Source organism: Vigna unguiculata, chromosome 7 (assembly GCF_037176805.1).
Source record: "Vigna unguiculata cultivar grain cowpea cultivar isolate G323 ecotype 2 chromosome 7, ASM3717680v1, whole genome shotgun sequence".
NCBI lineage: Eukaryota > Viridiplantae > Streptophyta > Magnoliopsida > Fabales > Fabaceae > Vigna > Vigna unguiculata.
Window position 1 is genome coordinate 4,090,493 of NC_140798.1, and position 25,096 is coordinate 4,115,588.

At 30.8% G+C, this 25,096-nt stretch overlaps 2 protein-coding genes across 2 annotated transcripts; both read right to left on the minus strand.

Annotated features, from left to right (window-relative positions):
- Nucleotides 1–430: 430 nt before the first annotated feature.
- On the minus strand, nt 431–3,691 carry LOC114192545 (subtilisin-like protease SBT3.11). Its single transcript, XM_028082297.2, has 3 exons — nt 3,409–3,691; nt 2,542–2,639; nt 431–681 (listed from the first exon to the last, which is right to left on the minus strand). The coding sequence occupies exons 1-3, from the start codon at nt 3,624–3,626 to the stop codon at nt 611–613; spliced, it is 387 nt and encodes a 128-aa protein (XP_027938098.1). The 5' UTR covers nt 3,627–3,691; the 3' UTR covers nt 431–610.
- A 7,749-nt stretch (nt 3,692–11,440) lies between these two features.
- On the minus strand, nt 11,441–23,712 carry LOC114191521 (erythroid differentiation factor-like protein). Its single transcript, XM_028080733.2, has 9 exons — nt 23,269–23,712; nt 23,031–23,161; nt 17,801–18,008; nt 16,031–16,559; nt 15,694–15,945; nt 15,380–15,571; nt 15,216–15,290; nt 12,586–15,102; nt 11,441–11,942 (listed from the first exon to the last, which is right to left on the minus strand). Exons 1-9 carry the CDS (start codon nt 23,445–23,447, stop codon nt 11,643–11,645), a joined length of 4,383 nt encoding a protein of 1,460 aa, XP_027936534.1. The 5' UTR covers nt 23,448–23,712; the 3' UTR covers nt 11,441–11,642.
- Between the last annotated feature and the right edge of the window lie 1,384 nt (nt 23,713–25,096).

Below are 25,096 nucleotides of genomic sequence, written 5' to 3' on the forward strand. Positions count from 1 at the left end.
TTGTACATTCGACACAAATGTTTCAAATAATCTATAAAAACTATATTTATCTATTTAAAAATATATTAAAGAAACTTCTCCAAACACCGCGATTTGAAGAAAAAAATGTCCACGTAAAATAAACGAGTTTTCATGGTGATCATCCAGATCTTAAATTTGTGACGGAAAAGGACATATTGCGATTTTATTTTATTTTATTGTTATTTTTTAATTTATTGTAGAATTATTTTATCGATTATGAGTATGTCTATTTTGGACATTATACAAAAGTTGTTTTAAAATACAATTTTCCATTATTTCTTTAAATGAGGACCGAGTTTAAGATTTTTGGTTGATGTCATGCTTTTAAATTAACTTTTGTAAAGAAAATGACTTGTATTTTGTTAATTTTGAATGAAGATTTCAACAAATAGAAAAGAAAAAACAAAAATTAAGGGAGTCAATGTAGTATATTATATTTGAATACATGAGACAATGATAGACGACATAGGGTATTATACATTGATCCCATGTTTATTGACATAAGTATAAAGGCTAAGCCACACTAGTTTAGTTTACACACGATAAAGAAAATAGTTTGGAACAGATTATATGTCTAGATGGACATTCTTTAGTGCAGATTATTTGCTCCATGCAGCTGATATGTTCTGCTCGGAACAACTTGGAGAACACCTGGTTGCTCTGCACAATATCAAGTGTTAAAAAAATTAAACATGCATCCACTACTATACTATTCATAGGAGGAAACATTTTCCACAATGAGAAGAATCAGCACAAATAGTAATAAATCAGCACAAATAGTAATAAATCATTTGCAAGACAAAATAATATCAGTGATTCAATGAGTCCTTAAGTTACTTCAAGTCTTTTAACTTCTAGGATTAAAGTTTTTGTCCCTCAAATTTTACTGAAATTTAAAATTAGTCTCTTTTCAAAAATTTTGACCAATTTAATCTTTCATTTATCAAAATACGTGAATTTAATTCTTTTAATCAAATTTTGTTAAGTTTATGTGACATTTCAAAAATATTTCATGATAGTATTTGAATTATTTATACCGTTTGACACATTTTTGCTTCAATGTTAACTCAAATATTATTATAAATTACATTTAAAATGTCAAATAAATTTAATAAAATTTGATAAAAATGACTAAATCCACACATTTCTAAAAATGAAGAACTAAATTAGTATAAAATTTTGAAAAGACACCAATTCCAAAATTTAATAAAACTTGAGGGATGAAAAACATATTTAATTCTAACTTCTAAAATCATTCAGTGAACAATTTTTTACTGAAATGGAATGTTTATTCATACACACTTATAAAATCTTATGTATAACTACTTTCATTGTTCCTCATCCATCTAACACTTTTCAAATTCAGTTTTAATCCTAAAAAAAATGCCTTAGTTAGTTCCATCCATTGAATATGAAAATACTCCATTCTTTTTTATCCTCAAATGTATACTTTCTGGTGGTCTATAACTGCCATTAAGTACCAATTATAACAACTTTCAGAACAAAAGTAGGGTATTTTTATATTAGAAGAATGCGAATAGGACAAAAGGAATGAAAGACTAAACCAGAATTTGAAAAATTTTAGAGCGACAAAACACATATTTTACCCTATGATAGAGTAATAAAATAACATCTGAATTTCCTCCTCCATCTGTCTGTAGATGGGGAGAACCATGATTTCCAATAAAGCCAGAATTTGAAAAGGTCGAAATTCTCAGTATGTTTTAGGGCGCCTCTTAACCTTCTGTGAAACTTTAAGAGCATGGGAAAGAGCATTTTGTGGAAATAGACATGCATGGCACACACAAGAGCGTCATGAAAACTTTGGTTCAAAAAGTTCTATCAGTTGAATGTTTGAAACCCTTTTCACGAGATATCAGAGCATGAAAGAACATCACAATAGTGTTTCCCCAAAAGATCCAAAGACAATGCCAACCGGTTTAAGAGGGGTAACATGTTACATGTACTATAGGAATGCAAAGGTACCAGAAACAGCTCTCCCATCGATTACTAGTTTACTTGACTCAGGTTGTCTAGGAAAAATAATTAAAAAGATTTTGGTTTGAATCCGTTCCCAATATTTCATAATAAAAGCTGTGCATCGAGAGAATTCAGCTAAAAAAACAGATTCTGCATAAAAACTAAGCAAAAGCTAAGTGATACTTGTCTGACCAATTCCACAGAATTAAGTCATACTAACAAAACTAATCCAAGTTCCACCAACTACCTCAAACCAAAAGGATTATTATTGTTTGAATAATCTATCTTTAAACATTAAATAGAATCTGATAACAACAATCACATTGGAAACTATATAAATTAAAACGAAAGAACAAAGATCTCAGACATTCATCCAAAATATTTAAATGCAAAAACATAAAAGAGTCACTATATATCAGGGATTTTCAAGATAATAGTCATTAACCAGAAGGGTAAAAAATAAAGTAGAAAAAATGAAACACAAAACACCATGCATGTTAAAAGAGGGGGAAAAAACAGATTGAAAACAACCAAACTTACTTGAAATCTGTTCAACCTGCTCTGGAGTAAGCTTAGCAGAAAACCCACTAGCTGCAGATTTGTAACTATACAACAAAGCTTCCTTGGCAGCCTCCTCGCTGCAATCGTTAACCAATCACACCATTACGTTAAGAAAACACACACACTGAATCAATCAGGTCCCTTAAGTATTTACCTTTTCTCCTAAGTAATGTGGTTAAATTAAAGTATGAGTGAGGACAGCCGTCGCTTTACAACACTGGTTATATAGAATTGAATTAAAACTCAAAACTAATTTTCGAATATGGCATTGAAGCCTATCATATCAATTGTTGCTGGCTTTACGAGCCACCTGGACTACCCACAAACATTCAGTCTTACAACCTTCACATTCAACGGTCTTATAACCTTCACATTCAAACTATTGAATCCTTAGCATGAAAGGTTTATTGAAGATTCCATTTGACTAATAACATAAGCAAATTAAATTACATAAGCAAAAGAAAACACTCACCTTACAAACAAACTGATTTCATATGGTTGAGTTAGATCCTACACTCTAAACCCAAATTCTAAGCGCAGTCTATAAAGTAACAAAATCATACAAGTAGGCTAAGTATCAGAAATCATGTCACTTTGTTATGAATAATAATTTTATATAACACACTTTAGGTATCAAATTTTCTTCAAATTAGTCCCAATTCAGGACAAAATCGATATAATTCAATACTCTAGAGACCAACTATACAATCCCAACAGTGTGAAAACTACTCAAAAGAGAAAAAAATCGATGGTTTATTCTAGAATTAAGGCATTACACAGTTCAATTTGTGATTTCTTCACAGAAGCATATATCGAATAGCACGATTTTGTATGAAAAGAGCGAACCTGCCAAGAACAGCGGAGAGGGTTCGGATGTGGTAAGCCTCAGGCTCCTCATCCTGTGGCCTCTCGGTGTAGATGATGTGAACCGCCGGTGCAGGGGAAGAACCGGTGGCGTGCTGGTCCAGCGGTGTGGCGGCGGAATCCGACATTGTTAAGCAAACTGAAGCGAACAAAAGGAGGATTGCGAGTTCTGAGATTCTGAGGTTAAAGGGCGTGTCCATTGTGGTTTTGGAATCGCGTTTTATAAGGGAGAATAGAACGATGGAAGCAAAGCACACGACAACAGTTTTTCAAAGTTGCTTATCGCTTAAGTATGAAGCGACAACGCGTTGTGTTGGTGTCACCGCCTGATTCTGCCACGTGGAAAACGTGATTTGTCAACGTTCTTTCCTGCACAGATTCTGTGTGAAACAACGGGATTAATAAATTAAATAAGACACTATTTACGGAAAAATTATAAATACAAATTGTATTAAAACATATTTTGTACAAAAAAAAATGTTATATAAAAGTTTATTCTCTTAATTTAAAAAAAAAAAAACATATATCTTTTGTATTTGAATACAAATGTTCAAACCAATGAGTTTTCATCAAATCTATGCAAAGATTCAATTAACGAGAACATCCATAGTATCAAATGTTCTTCAAAAGAAAATTACCACAAACTACCACATTGAAATTAAAATATAAATTTTCAATTCAGCATTTCCCATAAAAATAAAATTTGGAAGTAGTGAAATTGAAGTTCCTAAAAAATTTTCCGAATTTGACATGAAAGCCCGATATTACTAATCAAAATATTATATTTTTTGAATGTTAATTATTTTAAAATAATTAAAGTCGGAAAAAGAATTATATTTGCATAAATATTAAAGAAAACGTTCGTTTAAGTGAACACATACTTTATAACATTAGATTCATTTCAAAATATAGTATGTCAATTTCATTTTAACATTATCTCAATAAATTGTGAATTAAATAAACATAATGAAATATGAATAAAAATTTAGGCTTAAATACATCATTGTTCTAATTTTTGTTAACTTTGTTCACTTCCATCATCATTTTATTGAAATTTTAAAAAAGGTTCTAATTTTGTAAATTGTAGTTAATTTGATATTTTTTTAGCCGTCGTTTAATATGTTACTTCGTGATTTTCTAATTTTATTTTTTAATTTAAAAGAAAATGTGTTCACGTGTCAACTCATCATTGTAACACGTGGTAGTGTAAGTGTCACGTATCAAGCTAATATTATTGTCATGTGTCATGTCCGTGTTTCGTGTCTTATATTCAATTCAGTCCCAATTTTCATTAAATTTATTCAATTTAGTCCAAATTTTTGTTATTTTTGTTCAATTTAGTTTTACTTTTGTCTCTCTCCAAATTGACCAAATTTATTTTTTATATAAATGTTATACATTATTTTTATTAAAATTCACATTTTATTAAATATTTTTTTCATTTATTTTATACCAAACTTTGACACGTGGCACTAACATTACCATGTGTCACAATGTTGACTTGACACGTGGACAACTTTTCTAAAATTAAAAAAATTAAAAAATTTAATTAAACCACGAAAGGACATGTGGTAGTCATTGTTCATCTTTCGTTAACAATTTAAACGGCATCTAGAAAAAGGACCAAATTTATTTTTTATATAAATGTTATACATTATTTTTATTAAAATTTACATTTATATTAAATATTTCTTTCATTTAGTCTCATACCAAACCTTGACATGTGACACTGACATTGTCACGTGTCACAATGTTTATTTGACATGTGGACAATTTTTTTTAAGTTAAAAAAATTAAGAAAATTCACAAAGTGACATATAGCCATCATTGTTCACATTTTGTTAACAATTTAAATGGGGTATAGAAAAAGACCAAATTTACCAAATTAATTTTTTATATAAATGTTATACATTATTTTTATTAAAATTCACATTTATATTTAATATTTCTTTATTTATTTTTATACCAAACCTTGAAAAGTGGGACACTACCACGTTTCACAATGTTGACTTAACGTGAACAATTTTTTTAAAATTAAAATAAAAACACAAAGTGACACATGACAGTCATTATTTACCTTTTGTTAACAATTTAAACGACGTCTAGAAAAATGACCAAATCGACCATAATTTACAAAAATTATTATCTTTTTGAACATTTTTAAAAAATGAGGACAAAAGTGAACAAAATTTACAAAAATTGAAACTAATAATATATTTAAACAAAAAAATTAAAAGGAACAAATCTCATATACATTATATTAAAACAAAAATGCAATGTGTTATTTTTCTTAAATGCTTAAATACAATAAAGTTTAAAATTATAGTATAAAGAAGGTTTTTTTTAATAAATGTTCTATAAATTATGAGTACATGTGCACTCTTGCTCAATTATTTTTCTAGCACGATTTGTGTTTTTGTCACTTTTTGAAATAGAAACTATGAAACATTACTTTCAAGTATCATATAAGTTGTATAGAGAAGAGAAGAGCATGTAATGTTACATGAAACACATTCAATGTTTCTCGATATCAAAGTTTGATAGAAAATATCAAAGAGAAGAAAAAGATATTCATCTTAGTTCAAAGCTAATCAAGAGGCAAACAAAGAATTACAAGAGTTACTTTTTCATGGACATATATAAAGACACTATTTGAAAAAGAAGATAAGAAGTATAGTCATTGCTTATAAGTACCAAAACTTTGTTGAAATTCTTCCTTGTTTTTAAAAAGCGTTATAAAAACATTATTTGTGTTTTTTTAACAAATTAGTAGATCGACTCTAAACCTTGTATACATAAAAAATTACATGTCTAGTGAGAGCAAATTAGGATAATTTGATCACCAAAAAGCATTGTACTTGTCTTGAACTAAAAATACTTAGTTTAAGCTAAAAGTGATTTGTGAAAATAATATTTAAACGAAATAAATTATGAATGGTTAAAATCCGATTAAAATTTATAATAAATTTAGATATTTTTAATTGAATACTTATTATTATTGATATGAAAATTTAAAATTTATATATTTTTTAATCGAGTACTTATCAAGTTTTATCGGTGTATATTAAGTATTCAAAACATTTATATTTTGAATTTAGCACATGTTATTTGATTTTTCAATATCAATCAGGTGAAGTGATTGTTATCTCACTTTGTTATATTTATTACTTTTCTCTACTTAAAGAATTGTGAAGTTATGTATTTTATATAAAAATAATTTTGAGTGGTAGTGAACGTGATAGTCTTGGTTGCTGTAGGTTGGCCATCAAAGAGTATGACCACATCGGTTCCACTAATAGGGTAATAGAATGATTTCTCTTGTTATAGGTGCTAACATAGAAAGTATAATGATCTTATTATCTACCATGTATTAAAAATATAATAAAGTCATTCATATTTTATATTAATTGCAAAATTACTTTTTATATTATCCATATAACCAAACTCGTATTTCATGAGAGACAATTAAAAAAAATAATAAGGTAAAATAACACAATAAAAATTGAATTGAAAAATATACAAGTTCTGGATACTCAATGTATTAATAAAATGGTTAAGTATGTTTTTTTAATTTTGGAATTAGTTTATTTCGAAACTTTAGACCAATTTAGTCATTCATCTTTCAAAATACATGAATTTAGTCATTTTAATCAAATTTTGTTAAGTTTATTTAACATTTCAAGTACGTTTTATAATAGTATTTGACTTAACATTACAACAAAAATGTGTCAAACAGTATAAACAACTCAAATACAATACTGAAATGCGTACGAAATATCAAATAAACCTAATAAAATTTGATTAGAATGATTAAATCTATGTATTTCGAAATATGAATGATTGAATTTGTCCAAAATTTCGAGATGAACTAATTCTAAAATTCACTAAAAGTTAAGACACCTCCAAAAACATATTTAACGCTTAATAAAACTTAATAGAAATACAATTAAAAATGCTCAAAATTTTAAAGCTCGATTAAACCTCTAACATAACATTATTATTATTTTATTCATCCTAATATCCATCTCATATTTAAGAAGAATGCGTCATGAACGAGGTGTCATTTAAATCAATCTATCTTGAAAGTTGTACTTCAAAATTGTACGAAAGTCTCCTATGCCTAAATAAATTTGTATTGCTTTTGCGTGCCTATAACAACTTATACATGCATTGTTATATCAACAATTGGTAATTTCATCGTTGAGTGATCTTTTTCCACTTTAAGAAAAAAAATATTGGGAAGGGATTATTAGATTAAGAAAATAACAATAAAATATCTTTTTTTATATAGAAATACATACCATGTTCAATCAAATATTCTAAATTATATAAATACGTTCACTACTATTTAATTAAGATATGTAAAAAATATTAAAAATATAAACGTGGTATTTAATAAAGTGCTTTCTTACAATTTATTGAAAAATATGTATTATTAAAAATTCAGAATTTTTGGCAGACTATTTTTTTTTTTCTAAATTCCGACTTCGATAACTTCCACGTAATTTGTCTATTAAACAATCTCATCTAAACCTTTGAATTTTGAGACTTTTCTGGCTATGTTTCCTTTTATAGTATCTTTTTATATCACACGTTATCTCTTAATATCTTTACTAGAGGTGTATAAAAATCTCGTGCAGTACATAATAATCTTCTTTTTAAATATCATTATAATGAATTTCTTATTAAATTAATAAACCAATTAGCATGATAACAAACAAACTACTATTGAACTTATTGTTTAATCCTAGGAATATAACTAACATGTTCGTGCATAAAAGTATGAAAATATACTTTAAAATCAAGGTTAAAATACTCTAAGTTCACTTTTTTTCTAAAATCTCAAATAGATTTTAAGATATTTTTTAGTTTCAATTAGGTCCATATTTTTAAAAAATGCATAACAATTAGGTTCATTCTGTTAGTATGATGTTAACCGTGTTAAGGATGTATCACGTGTCAGCTCCTCATTTTTTTATTTTTTTTTAGAAGTTTTGATTTTTTTTTTGAATTTTTGATTTTTTTTTTAAAAATTATTTATGTCACTTGTCACGTCAATATTGTGTCCATGTTAAGTCATTATGGTGACACGTGTCAAGTCATTGTCTTAATATTTGGTCCATATATTTGTTATTTTGATTACATTTTAGTACCATTTTTTAAAAAAAATTCAATTTCATCTCTCCAAATTGAAACCAAATTTAACTTTTATATAAATATCATAATGATATTTTTATTATAAGTAATAATTTTGTGACATATTTTTAACAATATTAAGTTTATTTAAATTTAAATTTTACATTAAGTATATTTATTTTAACTTGTTACAAAATTGTTTTAAAATTTTATATTTAAATTTATCAAATGGTTATTTTTAAACCAACTCTAACATTTGTATATAAATTATTTAAGACAATTTTATAACAAGTTAAAATAAATATATTTAAAATTTTAAAACAAAATATAAGTAAAGTTTAATGTAAAATATAAATTTAAATCAACTTAATATTATTAAAATGTTTATAAAAACATCATTATAAAATTTATATAAAAGTTAAAGTTGGTCTCAATTTGGAGGGGATGAAATTGAAAAAGTTTTAAAAAATTATGAATGGATCAAAATAACAAATATATAGACCAAATTGAGATTCAGACAATAACTTGACATGTGTCACCTTACTGACTTGACACGTGACACAATATTAATATGACATGTGACATAAATAATTTAAAAAAGAAATTTAAAAATCTAAAATAAAAAAAAAAATATTAAAAAAATGAGGAGCTGACACGTGATACATTTTTGACACCGTTAACACCATACTAAAGAATAAAGTTATGCATTTTCAAATATATGGACCTAATTGAGACTAAAAAATCTTAAAATTTATTTGAGATTTTGAAACAAAAACATATACCAATGGAGTATTTTAACCTAAAATCAATTAGTAGTAAAAAAATGTGTTAATTTTAATTTTGACACTACACAAAATATTTATTTACGTTTGCTAATACTCTTAAAAAAAAAGAATATAAGTAACATTCAATCTACAACCACTTTAATCATACTCAAGTGCATTTTTATGAATTGAATTTTAATGAACTCGGTTAAATTTAGGGACAGGTTCATAAATTTCAAATCGATAAATCCAACCCAATTTAAATTAATAGTAAAATATTAATTATTTAACAAATATATCACAAAAAATGTTTTATTATATGAATATTATTTAATGTATTTATATAAGTAATGTCATTACCATACTGAAAACATAAAAATATGCATCTCAATGTATATTTTTATTAAGAAGTTTTTTTAATATTATTTAGATTGAATTAAATTCGAAGCTTTAATTTTTCAATTTTGTATTATTTCATAGATGCTATTAGTTGCATGAATCTTGGATTTATAATATTATGATTGTAAGATAAATTCTCTCAAATTTCTTATTAACTAATTTTGTCATAAAAAAAATATAGATGAGAGTAAATTTTTTATAAAGGATTTGTAATATTTTATAATAAAATAAATTATTTAGATAACAAATTTTGAAGAAAATTAAAATTTTAAAAATCTATAGAAATTTATTAAAATTAGAGAACTCTAAATTCTATCTAAAATGTAAAAATTAAAAAATTTTCATAGTTCTCGTATATCAAATGTGTTTCTTTTTTCCTATATTCTCACTTTAACTTGATCTCAATTGGGATAGTGTGGAGTCAACTTTTATTATAGGTTAAAATACTTTCTTGGTCCTCATTTTTGTACCAAAATCTCAATTTGATTCTCGTATTTTTATTAGTCTTAATTAGGTCCTCAATTTTGTAAATTAGTATTAATTAGGTCATTTCCGTTAGTGTAAAACTAACATAGTTAAGTAAGTGTCATGTGTCAACTCTTCATTTTTTTGAATTTTTTTTTGAATTTTTAAATTTTTTTAAAATTTTTTATTTTTTTTAAAATATTTATGTCATGTATCACGTTTGTAGTGTGCCACGTGTCACATTTATATAAAAATTAGACTTGGTCTAAATTTGGAACATATAAAATTAAAAAAATTTTAAAAGAAAATTGGGATTGAAATCAAATCAAATTAACAAATATGAGGATCAAATTGAGATTCATACAATAATTTGACACATGTCACCATATTAGATTGACACGTGACACACTACAAACGTGACACGTGGCATATATTTTAAAAAAAAATTAAAAATTTAAAAAAATAAAAAATAAAAATTCAAAAAAATGAGAAGCTGACACGTGACACCTACTTAACGATGTTAGTTTTACACTAACAGAAATGATCTAATTGATACTAATTTACAAAATTGAGGACCTAATTGAGACTAATAAAAATACGAGGACCAAATTAAAATTTTTGTACAAAAACGAGGACTAATGAAGTATTTTAACCTTTATTATAATGTTGTCAACTCAAATGAGATTGAAACATCATAACCTTGATAATATATTATACATACATCAAACAAAGTGTATAAAGCAGCTTCTAATAAAGAAGTTAAATTTAGACAATAAAAAGATAAAAAGGACAATACATATAACAACATCTCTTAGAAAGTGATTAAAGCAAAATAGACAACATTGTCTACCAATAGATTATTGATTTACTTTCATACTATCATGAGTTTTATATATAAAAAAAGTTAAAATATAAATAATTTAAATTCAATATATCAATTTCTAAAAATTATAAGGTAATGAATATATTCCTACAACATTTCAAATTATCTTACACATATTCAAGTCCGTAAATTCTTATGCAAGTTGTATTCTTAAAAAGCCTTTAAGAATCCTCAAAACTATTCGTATTAAATATATATTTTTTAATTTCAATCCAATGTTCGATTTTCATCTGAATAGATTTTTTTTTTCTAATTCTAAATTCTTTAAGTAAGAATTAAATATGAATAATTTTTTTATAGAAAATTAAAATTAATTATCATAATTTTAGGGACCATAAACTTTTTCAAGACAATAAAAATGCATACATTTCGATATCCTTTTATCCATTCCAAGAGTAGTTAAAGCATAAATTATATATTGATTTTCTACAATATTTTTACTACAGCTTAGGTTTTTCTTATAATTTTGCACTGATCCGTTGTTAACAACAGAAGAAATGTCACCATGAAGCTACATGTCATGATTTTTACAAGCTATATACACTGTACCCGGTGTGTCAGTGTCACCATCACGATATCCACAAGTTGTGCATGTTATGCAGTTGGATCATATCAGTACCCTTCAGGGACATCTTGTAGAGTTCTTTGATCTTTCCACCATCTCCAAATCTGCTAGAAGTCGAAGATGGTTGACAAGTAGTTTTGTTTGCACTCGATGAAAGTAACGTGGCCAACATTTTCTTCAAAAGCATCTGTAACTGACTCCAATATTTTGCATGTAATTCGGGATATCTATTACTGAAAGTGTCCTCAGTAGTATCTGAAACATGGCGCCCTTCAAGCATATGGGCCAAAGCTGATTCCAGCACCTGAAACAAAATTCTGGAAGAATTAGCGGATGACAGAAATATATACACACCTCATTAATGAAATTTTGATTGGTATATCAAAAACTAAATTTCAATAAAATCTAGAGTGAGGTCTTCATTATTAATGTATAATTTTAATGAATATCACAAGATATTTACGGCGACTAATTGATTCAAAAAAATGCAAGTCAGAAATTTCATCATGTTATGTATTCTTTGATCCACCTTATTCCCAGGGTGGTCGAGTTTGTCAACTAGAGTACTTCAGCACATTATGCAGTTGACATCACAATAAAACATATCTAAGATATCAATTTGACCCAACACGTCGGAGACATTTTTTACCAAGTTTCTGAGGAAGTAATTCTAAGTTGCAAATACGGAACCTAATTTCGTGAATTTTATAATACTTTTGTAGCTGGGAAGTGCCTAAGTTACTTCTATAAGTTGACAAATAAATCAATGTATTCTGCCCAAGTATGTAAATTCTCAAGGAGTCTTTATTAGTAACACACACATGATATTAGATAGAATAGAGCAACAGAAAAGGTTAATGATGGAATTAAATCATCTCAATGAATATTTCAGTAAAATATAGAAATAAAGAATTTAATTAATGTGTAAAAGAAGTACGGGACAATACCACATTGGAGTGTAAATAGCTTGAAAGGCTTAATGAAAGAGCTGATCTCTCCATAACAATAGTCAAATACATATTAGGATGAGTTGTAGGGCCATAGAAGTCCAGCGCTTTTTGCCAGTTCCTCTCTGCCAGAGATGCATACTGTTTTACTCGCTGTAGAGCACTATTTTCTCCTTTTTGCAAAATGCTTTTCTTATTTCCAGAATTCATAAATTTCAAACAACAGTCTCTCTGATAGCAAGCCAACTGGAAGTAAGCATATGCAGCCTCCTGTTTGCGCAGTTCACCAAGTGACTCATACACAGATAACGCTTCCCTAATGGCCTCATTAGCTGAAATCTCATGCTTTCTCAAATCTTTTCTGGCTTTTCTGTCTTGGGGCTTCGTGTGACTTACACATGTATCTTCCAGTGATCCATCTTCATAAACTGCTGTAGTATTTTCTCTTGCCAAAAGCATTCCAAGCCGCAGATAAGTATGAGCAAACTGTGTATGTGCCTCATTCCTCAAGCTGCTTGTCACAGAATCATCATGATCATTCATGGCATTCAGTTCTAACCTTGCTGCCCCATAATATCTAAGGGATTCTAAATATTTCAGTTTTGCAGTTTCCAATGCATGATTGTATGCACTGTGGAAAATATTATGTAGCTTAAGATTCTCTATTTTAGATACCATCTCCTCAGCCAATGCACGTCTGCCATGGCCTAAATTACAGTTTATTAATATTATGTTGGTATGATCGGAAACTTCTCTGAATGCATCTATAGCATCTGTAAATGCTAGTTCAGCCTTAATTGACTCTTTATTCTCAAGTCTGATTCGGCCCAATTCATTGCAAACCCACCCTTTCTTTTTAACCACGGATTGTAACTCAGACAAACTATTTGGAAGTTTAAGTAATGCTTGTCTAGCTTCTTCATAGCACTTTAGAGCAGCTATAAGATTTGACTCTACACTTCCCACTAGAGGTTCAACTAGGTACTCAAATATCCCACCATTTTTTAGTTTCTGTGTTTCAGTTGAATTATTTTCTGGTTGAGAAACAACACTAGAACATGAGGCATCCATCTCTGAGGATCCCTCAAGAGTTCTAGGGTTTATAGCAGCCAAAGATTCGATTTCCATTCTACTCTCAGGAGTATCTGTCTGATTCAGATCTCCACCATAATGACTATGCTCAATGTATTTGTTGTCAAAATCTTTTCCATTGTCCCTGCCATTAATCAACTCGTCTCCTGGGTCTTTTGGAGGCGAGTAATTGGCATTTTTAGCAGATAATCGTTTACTATGCTTTCTACCATGAGTCATGAGGCCCACAGCTGCACTACTACTGCTTGCACTGTTTCCACTGCTAGCTCTGTCACTCTGGCAGCTGCAGTTTACCAAGGAACATGAACTGCAGTTCTGATTCATTTGAACCAACTTCTTTTTCAGCCTTTTAACTTCCTTCACAACCTCAGATGACATTCTCAATTCTCTGGTTGCAGGTCTTTTCAGATCTTGTATTGAAATTTCTTTACCTTTTATCCTATGGAATTCAATATAAATATCTCCCACTAGTTCCCATGCCTTTGCCCAGAAAAGGTAAACAGAAGACTTTCTTTCAATATAGCCACTAACAGTCTCATCTTTTACATCATCCCGCCATGTGTTTTCATTCAGATCAATGAGTTTTCTCTCTAAGGATGAGCCACTAGCCATTGAAGAAATAAATTTTGTGTCTTCAAGATGTGGAGGCATTGATCCATATACAGAACATGATAGCTGAATGACCTTTAATGCTTGATGCAGTTGGCCATCCTCCTTATAAGCTTCTGCAAGTGCCAAATACGATTCTCCAAGCAAAAGAACAAGCTTCCACAACTTATGATCCAACTTGGATGTGGGAAGCCATTCTCGAATGTCACAAACTTCAATACAGTCAGCATCTCCACAAGCACAAACAGAAAGATTAAAAGATGATGACGGTCTATCATGATTTTCAGTGAATTGATCCATCACCTCTGGTTCTGAGCTCTGAAGCTGTCGCATCCATCTCAGAGACTTAATGGCCTGCGAAACATGATGTACAGCAGCTAACTTAGATGAGATTGGATCGGCAACTGTCTGAACCACAGGTGTTGAAACTGGACACACTTCACAAACTGAAGAGCTAACATCAGGATACGTGAGTGGTACATCCTCTTCGTGATTGCTCAATTCTATGTTACTGACCACTATCAGTTCCCCAGATGAGGATTTGTGTCCTTCAGAAACCATCTTTACAGAACATTCTGATTCTAAGTGCTCAATCAGATTTCCATGTTCACCTGATTTGTCAGCAGCATGCAGATAAAATACCTCATGGGCACCTTCTCGTTCAGAATTACTGTTTTCAACATCCCAAGATGACTCTTTGGCTTCAGTAACAGTCAGTTCACACTCTAGGGCCAAAGATTCAGACGTTAAATTCAACTCATCATCATAATTTAAAATCAGCCTTGCAAATTGTTCATGGGCTATTGCTCGCACTGCCTGTTCAGTACAGCATGTATAAGAAATACAATTAACTTAACAAAGGATAAGTGGAAATACTACTAGGCAAAAGGGGTGTGAAATACATCAATTTTGTTGTTCCAAAAACATACCAGATGGTCTGAATCATCAAGAAATTCCAAACACTTTCTAAAGAACCTTACACACCTAGCCCTATTTGTAGCAGCCTACAGCAAAACAGAGAGTAATTAGTAAAAAATTAGTAGAAACTACCAAAAGCAGCATTAACCCAGAAATATGTTCCATTTTTTCACACCATTGATAGTGAAAGCCTGTGCGCGATTCGATAAAGGAGAGTTCCCAATGAATATACTGCATCACTTCGACCCCTACTGATTGATGATGGCAAGGACCTTGAAGAGTCATCACTATCATCTGATGAACGGTTTTTGGGGATAACGGAAAGATCAAAAAGTTGTATATCATCTTCACCAGCACCTTTATAAAGCTGTAAAACTGTAAGTCAGATTTCCTACAACTAATAAGGATAATAAATTTGTTAAAAAAATTAACACAGTAAAGCTAAAAACAACAAAGATATAAATGTAATGAAAAAAAAAATAATAGTACCCAATAAGCTCCAGGATCCTGTTTGCAATTATCCTGAAGGAATCTCAAAACAGACAAACCATTTTGCTGTACAACATGAGGATGAAATGCAGGTGTCCCATCCTCTGATATCCCTTTCAAAAGAAAAATATCATCGGTTTTCAAAAGCTCATACCCCTGAACAACACCATTGCGATGATAACATATAGCCAACTCAGGTACACTTGCCATGACATTGTCTAACCATGCTTCAAGCCAAGTCAAAGGTGTGACCTACAAAAATTGGGAAAACTTAAATATCAACAATCTGCTAATACAGAGTTTGACGCATCACCTTTTTTAGAAGAACGTTGCTCACCTGTCGTGTGACATCCCATAAATGCAAGCTCACAGCAACATACTTTTCATTACTGAATAAAAGTAGATCACTTCCCAAGAGCATGCGGAAGTTATGAAACTGCCAGAATAAAATCCTAAGAAAGCTATCATTACCAACTTTTCTTTGTTTTTCAGATTCTTGCATTGATGATCTGGGTTTTTCACCAACTTGTGACACCTTTTTCACTGGACTCCGGTTCTTATTTCTCCTGTTCTTCTTGCTACCCCAATAGAAGTTTTCCGATTCAACCTGTGAGTACTCAGAATGGCAATTGTATCCTTCAGCTTGAACAACATCATCATTTTGTACCACAATATGGGGCGGTTTCCCTCCGGGAAGTACAGAAGAATTTGATTGATCTTCTGATGGAACATGATGTGTTGGTGGACAATCACATGCCTCCATTCTGACTGAATGCATAGCAAAATTCAAGAATAAAGATTGATCCGCACATTTTGCTTGATTGTTATGCCTCCTTATAAGTTTTTCTCCCTCTTCAACGTCTGGCCTGCACTTCATAAATACTTCGTCACTATTTAATCAAATGCTTGAATATTGTTTGGAATATTGTAGTTATGTTATATGTTGTGTAAATTAGGGATTTTATGAACTGCATAATTATATAACCGTTGTACTTAAATAAAAGCCTCCTCCCTGTAGTCAACAAAGATTCATTCACATGACCTCCAGTTTTTCTCCATGACAAATAGTAGGTTGCCAAAAACATAGAAAAATAAATAAATAAGTCAATTAGCAAGCTTCAGAATAAAAAATGATGATTAACCTAGCACAAACTAATAACCAAACATTCTTAACTAAGATTTTTTTTGCCCAGATATAGTTGAATCCGTGTAAAACATCTGAATGAGTTCTAAGAAAAAAATCATATTTTAAGTATCATAGATCATAAACTAGAATGCACAATTTATACACAGTGGATACAACAAAACCAGAATATGCGACTATTTAGCTGTCTGTACATTTCCTTGCTTGTTGAATCTTATAATATCGTAATCACCAATGGTTAATGATTTCTTCTAATGAAAATAAAGATTCCAATTTCTAAAGAGACAAATATATCATCAATCAAAAGACAAATGTCAACAGCAATTGTAAGGGGCCACAATCAAGTGGGAGTTAGTCATGGCAACAAAATGAAGTCCAGAGTGGTCAAATACACACCCTGTGAACTAGAATGCAAAATTTATACATGGTGGATACAATAAATGCAGAATATCAACTATTTAGTTGTCTATAATACATTTCCTTCCTTGTCTAAGCATATAATATTGTAATCATCAACTACTAGTATTTTCTCTTGGTCAAAATATAGATTTCACTTCTTATTGCTTCAAAAGCCAATGTATAGGGAAGCTCAATTTTCTAAAGTGAAAATCTCATCATGAATTACAAGACAACTGCAACAGTAACTATAAGGGGCCACAATTAAGTGGAAGTTAGTCATGGCAAAACAATGAAATCAAGAGTTGGTCAAATATACACCCTGTGAACTAGAATGCACAATTTATACATGATAGACGCAATAAAACCTAATTCCTTCCTTGTTTAAGCACATAGCATTGTAATCTTCAACTGCAAATATTTTGTTTGCATCAAAATAAAGAATTTGGTTTCGTATTACATCAAAAGAGAATAGACAGGGAAGCTCAATTTTCTAAAGTGAAAAAAAATTATCATGAATCAAAAGACAGTCAGCAAAATGAAGTCATGAGTAGGTCAAATACATACCCGGTGTTTAAAACAAGAGTATGACCAATGCGACGAACGGCAATTGATAGTCGAGCCTTGGAATATGGCATTTTAAATATCTGCTTTAAAATGTCTACTGGGGCAATGACATCAATCTCATCTCCATAATCAACCAAGCCAGACACTGCAAGGGCCTCACATTTCCTATTGAAATTTGATGCAACAGCAGTGCCTTCCGAAGGAAAATCTGTCAACAACAAATTGAGATTTAGAAAAATTGAAATATCTAGCGTATGAATCTACCATAAGGAAATGGAAACCAACCATACACTGGTATTTCACAATAGCATGCATTTGTATTTCATTACAGCACTCTTTTTTCAGTGACTAATAATGAGAACAGTATCAACCCAAGAAGGAATTATAGATTTAACTCTCTCAATGTGCTGGAAAGAAATAATACATGAACAGTGTGTTTGGTTTGTGAGAAATGCAAAGGGGAAGAGCTCCATTGAATAGATTTGCTTCATTTGTGTTGACATGGTCTCAAAAGAGGATTAAACCTGTTTGATTCCTGATTAAATTTGATTTCGTATTTATTCCTGTATAGCTAATTAACTAGTAATCATTCAATTCCATTTTAAGGTAATTCATTATTGTCATATTTTCTTTCCTTTATTAGGATTTTGTTACCCTGTTTTAGGATATCACCTTAAGTAGTTCCCCTTTATAAAAAGGAAAAATCCCTGCAAGTTATTTCCATTCAAAAACAATACTCCATATTTTCAACTTGGTACCAAAGCACAACCTCTGTGCCTCTGATATGCAGAGCCCTGGGTGACAGCTCCTCAGCCACCACCGATGATCAAAATTTGCATCCTCCAAAATAGGAGCAGAAGGTTGTTTTCCAGTGATTCTAATTCATTTTAAATCACCTCTTTTTGACTTAATGGGTTAAACTATCTCCAGTGGCCCCAATTTGTTTGGATATATATCCATGGTAGAAGTTTAGATAACTCACTGGCAGGCAACTCAAGCTCAACACTACAGATCAACAATATGATGTGGGTTGCTGAAAACTCCATGCTTATGACGTGGTTGGTGTCCACAAAGACATCAGTAGCAACTACATGCGTTATTCAGCAGCCAGAAAATTGTGCGATAGTGTCACAGAAGTATACTCAGATGTTGTGAATAAATCTCAGATATATGAACTCAACTTACAGGCCAGAGAAATACAGCAATGTCACAAGATACTTCCACTCTTTGAAGTGGGTGTGGTAGAAGCTAGATCTCTTAAGAAATTCTCAAGTGGAAGTCAACCGAGAATGCCAAACACCACCAACAAACAGGGGAAGAAGGATGAATACTTCAGTTTCTTCCAATCTCAATGAAAAGCTAGATGAAGTTTATCGTAGAATCACAGGGAGAGCAACATTGCCTTCATTAGGTGAAACCTTTGAAGAGATCAGAAGAGAGGAAACTCACAGAACGGTGATGATGACAAAGACAAAAATAGATCAATAAACCACAAAACTCCTCAAATCTCTAGCATGATCATGGCAATAAATCACGTCACACCCGAGAAACATACTAGAAAATTCACGGGAGACCAACACAACTAAAGGGCAGTAATTTAGGTTCTAGATGAAGACCTAAATTTGGCCTTACAACTCATGAGGCAGAAAATACCTCTTTACGTGAGGAACAAGTTGATGAATCGACAAGGTTGCTTAAATATAGCTCGCTATTGTATTGGTTCTCTAGTACAAACAAAGTAATTTTGGTACCTCCGATTCTTTTACTTGCACCTCAAACATGTGTGTACCATGCATCATGGGTTCAAGTGCTTGATCAACCTTTCTTATTTAAAACATATTTCCTTCTTGTGGAAATAAAATATTAGAATGAAAGAAATACTACGCTATCCAAAAACATTTACTTAAATGTGCAACATGCACTGAAATTCTCAGGAAATCTCTCTATTAGTAAAATTTGCAAGGAATCCAATTGTAATGAGAAGTTCTCTATTACTCATTACATTTTTCAGGACTGGACATCAGGGAAGATGATTGGCAATGCTAAAATGACAAATGGTCTTTATTACTTTGAAGATGTTTTCGAGAATAAAGTAGCCCAAGGTCTTACAGTTATTAATTCTTCCCCTGTGTGGGACTAAATAATGCTGCAGCATAATAGACTGGGGCACATCATAAACATTTGTTTCCACATTTATTGAAAAATGCTGATTTTATTTGTTTCAATGGGAAAGTTGTCTTCTAGCTAAAAGTCATAGAACTCCTTACTCTTCTCAACCTCGTCACGCATTTAAACCTTTTCATTTAATCCAAATCAATGGTCAAGGTCCATAAAGAATTAAAACCCAATTTGGAAATAAAACAGTTTGTAACCTTTATTGATGATCGCACTGGGATATGTTGGATTATTAGAATATTAGAATAAAAGAAAATAAGACATTTTCTTCTGTCTCTTTGTGTCTTGCTGTTACATTGTTTCTCTCTAATTTGTTTTTCCCGCTGTCTGTCCCCTTTGGTGAGTCTGTTTTGGGTGTTTTGGTCTTTTTGCTTTCAAGGGTAGCTTCTATACAGGCTCCCTTTGTATTCTGCTTTATATCACATCAGTTTCTCTGAGATGGATCTACCTTATGCATTAAAATCTAGTATCCCTAATATATTTAAATGTTTTTCACAAATTGACAAAAAAAAAAAATCTCTATTTTCAGAAGTGACAACACTGAATAATTTAATAAGAATCTCAATTAATTCCTTCAAATAAAGGTTTAGTACAAGCATATTTAGGCCTTTGGGTCACACTTCAGGCTTAGTACCAGAAAAATGCATGATGCAAGTTTCAGCAAGTTACTGTCAGAATTGTGTAACTTATTTGGATGGTTTAACTTGTTAGAATAGGTTAACTAATACATAGTATTACCTATCTGACCCATATGTGTAGGATTAATCATTAACTTTTTGTGTATCTTTGATATAAGGAACTCCATAAATGAATGAATGATCTAAGAGATGGATTACTCTTTTAAGCATACTTTCCATGCTTTTATCTCAAGTTGGTATCAAAGTAGGTGGATCCTGCTTTGTTTGTCACTGTCCAGTGAGTCCACTGCCAGCCACCATTGTCATTTCTCTCCGACAAGCACCTAGTTGAGTTCATCTCGTTGAGGGACACAAAACCCAAGCGTAACTGGTCACCATTGTTCCCCATCGGCCACCACAGTTTTTTCTACTGAGCACCACTCCGAGGAGCAGGTAACCCCACTAGTCATGGAAACAGATTCCTCGTCATGCATAGCCACATACATCTTCACATGGCCAACCTGTGCAGTCCACCCACCACTTCCAATCACTGGAACAATGGTGTGTCCCTCTTGTCCCTCCCCCAACATCCTTTTCCTCCTTTCCCACTAATTAGACTTCAGGACGCCATTTGAACACCTTGTAAGTTCGTCTTTTACACCTATGGTCTCTGTTTCTAATCTGCAATGGCATCTGATCTGTCCACTGATTTTCTGGTCACCCACACTTCAAAGAAGCTTTAAAGGAAATTTTTTTTGTCTCAGTATAGGTTGAAATGTGGTTTGTTGGCAAGTTTTCATGACCTCTCAAAAGAAGATGGTAATAAAATGCCATCAGACAAATTTGAACAGTGGGAAAAGATGGATTTTCATCCTTGTAACTTGTTGTGGCAATCTGTCTAACCCAACATACACTGAGAACTCTTAGAGTATTCAAATTGTGTCACTCTTTTTGGAAGAAGGCTAAGAGTATATTTGCAAATGATATTTAACACCTCTATGACATCTCTTAAACAAACACAATTCTAACATTTACTACCTCAGTTTGGCCATCCATCTGATAGTGTAAGCTTGAGGTGCCTGGTAGTCTAGCTGATTTGTCCAAATAGGACTAATGAAGGCATTGTTTCGAGCAAACAATAGTCTATGTTGGCCTGGCATCCATGCTAGGCTGCAATCACCATAGAATCTGTGTCAACTATTAACCATCTGACAGACAGTCAGCACTGTTAGTAATAGACCAGCATCCCAACTTTCCATTATCATCTTTTTATTCCTAACATAGACCCTAATAATTGGAGACCCAATAACAATAACCACCCTTGGGCCCGAAAAATAAGTTTCACAATATCCTCAAAGTTTAAAATAGGAAAAAAGGTCCTAAACATCTGATGCTAATTCCCATAAATTCTCACAATCAGAGAGATTTCTGACACTTATCAGCACCTTGGCCCCTCAAGAAGACCAATCTCTAAAATTCAAAACCTGTGAGGTTGAACCTCTATAACTGAGTAATCGCTGAGAATATGTTTCCAAAGAAAGTGCCTTCTTCAACACAGAAATCTGAAACACTGGATGCAATTGACTCACCAATAAGCACAACCATGAGCAGCTGGGCCAATACTTTTGAAAATCTGGAATGAGACATAATTTTGGGCTTAACTCCCCACTGGTTGCTTGTGACTGTAGTTTGAATCTGTGAGGTTGAAACTTTAGAAAAACCTACTCTCCCTCTAACTGGACCTCAATCCTTGGCTTACTAGATTGGACTTTCATCCTTGAGTCCCAAACCTCTACTGTCACCCTTGCTAACATAGACCCTTTTAACTGTACGTCAGCTAAAAAAGTCCCATTACTATAAGGCCAATAAATACAACAGATAGCATACTGATCTCAGAACCATGATATGACAGCCTTCACAAGGCCGTCAACTAACGTTCACTTCAAGACAACAACCAAAACTTCTCCACAAGGTGTGATAACAAGACTAAAGACTTTCACTTTATTCAAATATTACTAAAGGAGACTCTTTGTGGCGTACATTGATAGCATCCATTTTCAAATGATTACAACTAAATATATGCATCTAAATTCAATGAAAGTCCACAGAACTAAGAATGGAAAAAATAAAAATCAGATAACAAACTCTAAAAGAGAGAGATCAAATTACAATGAGAACTTCCATCAACACACCCTAAGTAGTATACTAGAATACAATGGAACTACAGATCAAGGAGACTCGTCAAATAAAGAATAAGACCCACCAAATTATGTTTTCCTATCATGTCAATTGCAATTTATGATAGCTTTGAATAACATGAAAACAAAAATACACAACCACCAAGTGCCAAAAGGTAGAATAGAACATATTCAACCATTGAACATGAATTTCCACTTATAAAATATAATTAGTTTGCTCCAGGGGTAAGGAGTAAGCACCTCCGCCGGTTGTCTTGGAGTGCACAGCGCCAACAGGAAGAACCTTGTCTGGAAAATTGGCCAGAAGCGGGGGAGTATTCAGATCAGTCTCAGTCGGCAGCATCCGGTAACGGTAACGCGGAGCATTCACCCTGAAACAATCACAAGCAACAGTTAATTCTCAAAACAAAACACATAATTCAAAAGAAAGCAAAAACAATTATTGAGTGAAAGACAGAGAGTATATGTGTGTGAATACGTTTGGGGAATGGGGAGAAGAGCCGAATGGAAAGCATGGTGGAAGGACTTGTCGGTTGGAACGGGGATTGAGCCGCAGAGAAACCCGACGGGTTTGGGAGTGGCGATTTCCAACGTTCCCACGCACACTAGTTCCCTGGAATTCTCCGAATTCGAAGAAGATGACGACAACTTCGCCATGTTGATTGCTCCCTAAAACTGCTGAGCTATGCGCGAAAGTGAGTTGAGACAAACAATTGAAAGCAAAAACCCTCGATAATGAATGCAGCAGGGATTGTGTTTGACGATTGGTTTCTGAGGTTTATGAGGTCGCGTGCACGCGCTCCTGAAGCAGTTATGGTTGATCTTAGATGATATGTTTCTGGATTTTTCCTTCCAATAGTTCTGTTCTTTGCCTCACTCCCTGCAATCACTTGGCACAAACATTTTCACAAAGCATCTACAAAAATATTCATAATGGTTATACTTATTCAGGCAAAAATACATTAAAGTTGGCCTAAAATTTAATCTGAGATGAGTGTCTATATATATAAAATTTAATTATGAAAATAGTTATTTTATCAAATTTAAATTTAAAATAATGATATTTTATTAGACTTAATGTTGAATTTTTAATATTTGAATCACTTGGCACAACCTTTTCATAATTCATTTACAGAAATATTTATAACGGTTGTACTTGTTCAGGCGAGATTACATTACAAGTTACGCTTAAAATTTGACGAGAGTGTATGATAAATTTAATTATGAAAATAATTATTTTATATTATTAAAATATATATATATATATATATATATTGCTTTCTTATGACAATAAAAAAATAATAAAATTAAATATAAACATTTTTTTATAATTTTATTATATATAAATTTTATTTATTTTGAAGGTAATTTTGTTATAAAAATGGTTAAGTTTGAAAAACGGCTAAACAGAAAAAAATAGTAAATTTTAAAAATATTTTTATAGACTAAAATAAATAAAATAATTATTTTAATCTAAAAATTATTTAGAAAGTAAAATGGAAAAATAAATGTGAATACAAAAAGAAAACTTACATAATTTAAATTTAAAACAATGATATTAGAAAAATGTGCTTATAATATTTTTAGTTACAACTTATTTTTTAAAGACTTAATGTTATATTTTTAATATTTTGTCTGAATGTTTGTAATGTTATGTTGGAGTGATCTGGTAATAAAATTTTATTTTGTTACATTTTGGTTTTTAAATTAATAAAAAATGTATGATCACATAGAAATCATAATGAAAGGTAAATAATATACATATTTGACTTATATATATATATATATATATATATATATATATATATATATATATATATAAAAGAGATCAAACACTTCTAAGCGTCCAAAGTTTAATTATCGATACAAAGAGACCAAATATATTATAATTAAAAAAATAATATTTATAGTTATATATTAATTTTTATATATATATATATATATATATATATATATATATATATATATATATTTTGAAGGGTTAAGAATATAATATTTTATTTTATGTACGAATATATAATAATCAAGGTTTTTTTTAGTTTTTATTTGCATTTTTGTGTTTTAAAAAAAAATATATGTATGTGTAATTTTAGTAGTTAATATAATTCAATGATATTTTGAACTTAAGAAAATTTATGTTTTTACTTTTTATAAGGATACAAAAGTAAGAAAAAAACAGTCATTGGCTTTAAAAAATATGAAAAAAAAATGTTTGCATGTATATACACCTTTATGATCATGGTAACTTTTTTCCTGTAAAAATAATTCAAAATAAAATTTTAAAATATAAAAGAGTTAAGTAAAAT

Excerpts from the sequence above, each read along its gene's own strand:
- LOC114192545 (XM_028082297.2), bottom strand. The coding sequence starts at position 3,626 with ATGGACACGCCCTTTAACCTCAGAATCTCAGAACTCGCAATCCTCCTT. Across the intron at positions 2,640-3,408 it reads CTCTCCGCTGTTCTTGGCAG|CGAGGAGGCTGCCAAGGAAG; the intron begins GTTCGCTCTTTT and ends TAACGATTGCAG. Across the intron at positions 682-2,541 it reads GCAGGTTGAACAGATTTCAA|AGCAACCAGGTGTTCTCCAA; the intron begins GTAAGTTTGGTT and ends GATATTGTGCAG.
- LOC114191521 (XM_028080733.2), bottom strand. The coding sequence starts at position 23,447 with ATGGCGAAGTTGTCGTCATCTTCTTCGAATTCGGAGAATTCCAGGGAA. Across the intron at positions 18,009-23,030 it reads CTCCAAGACAACCGGCGGAG|ATTTTCCTTCGGAAGGCACT; the intron begins GTGCTTACTCCT and ends TGTTGTTGACAG. Across the intron at positions 15,103-15,215 it reads TTGATGATTCAGACCATCTG|GCAGTGCGAGCAATAGCCCA; the intron begins GTATGTTTTTGG and ends TGTACTGAACAG.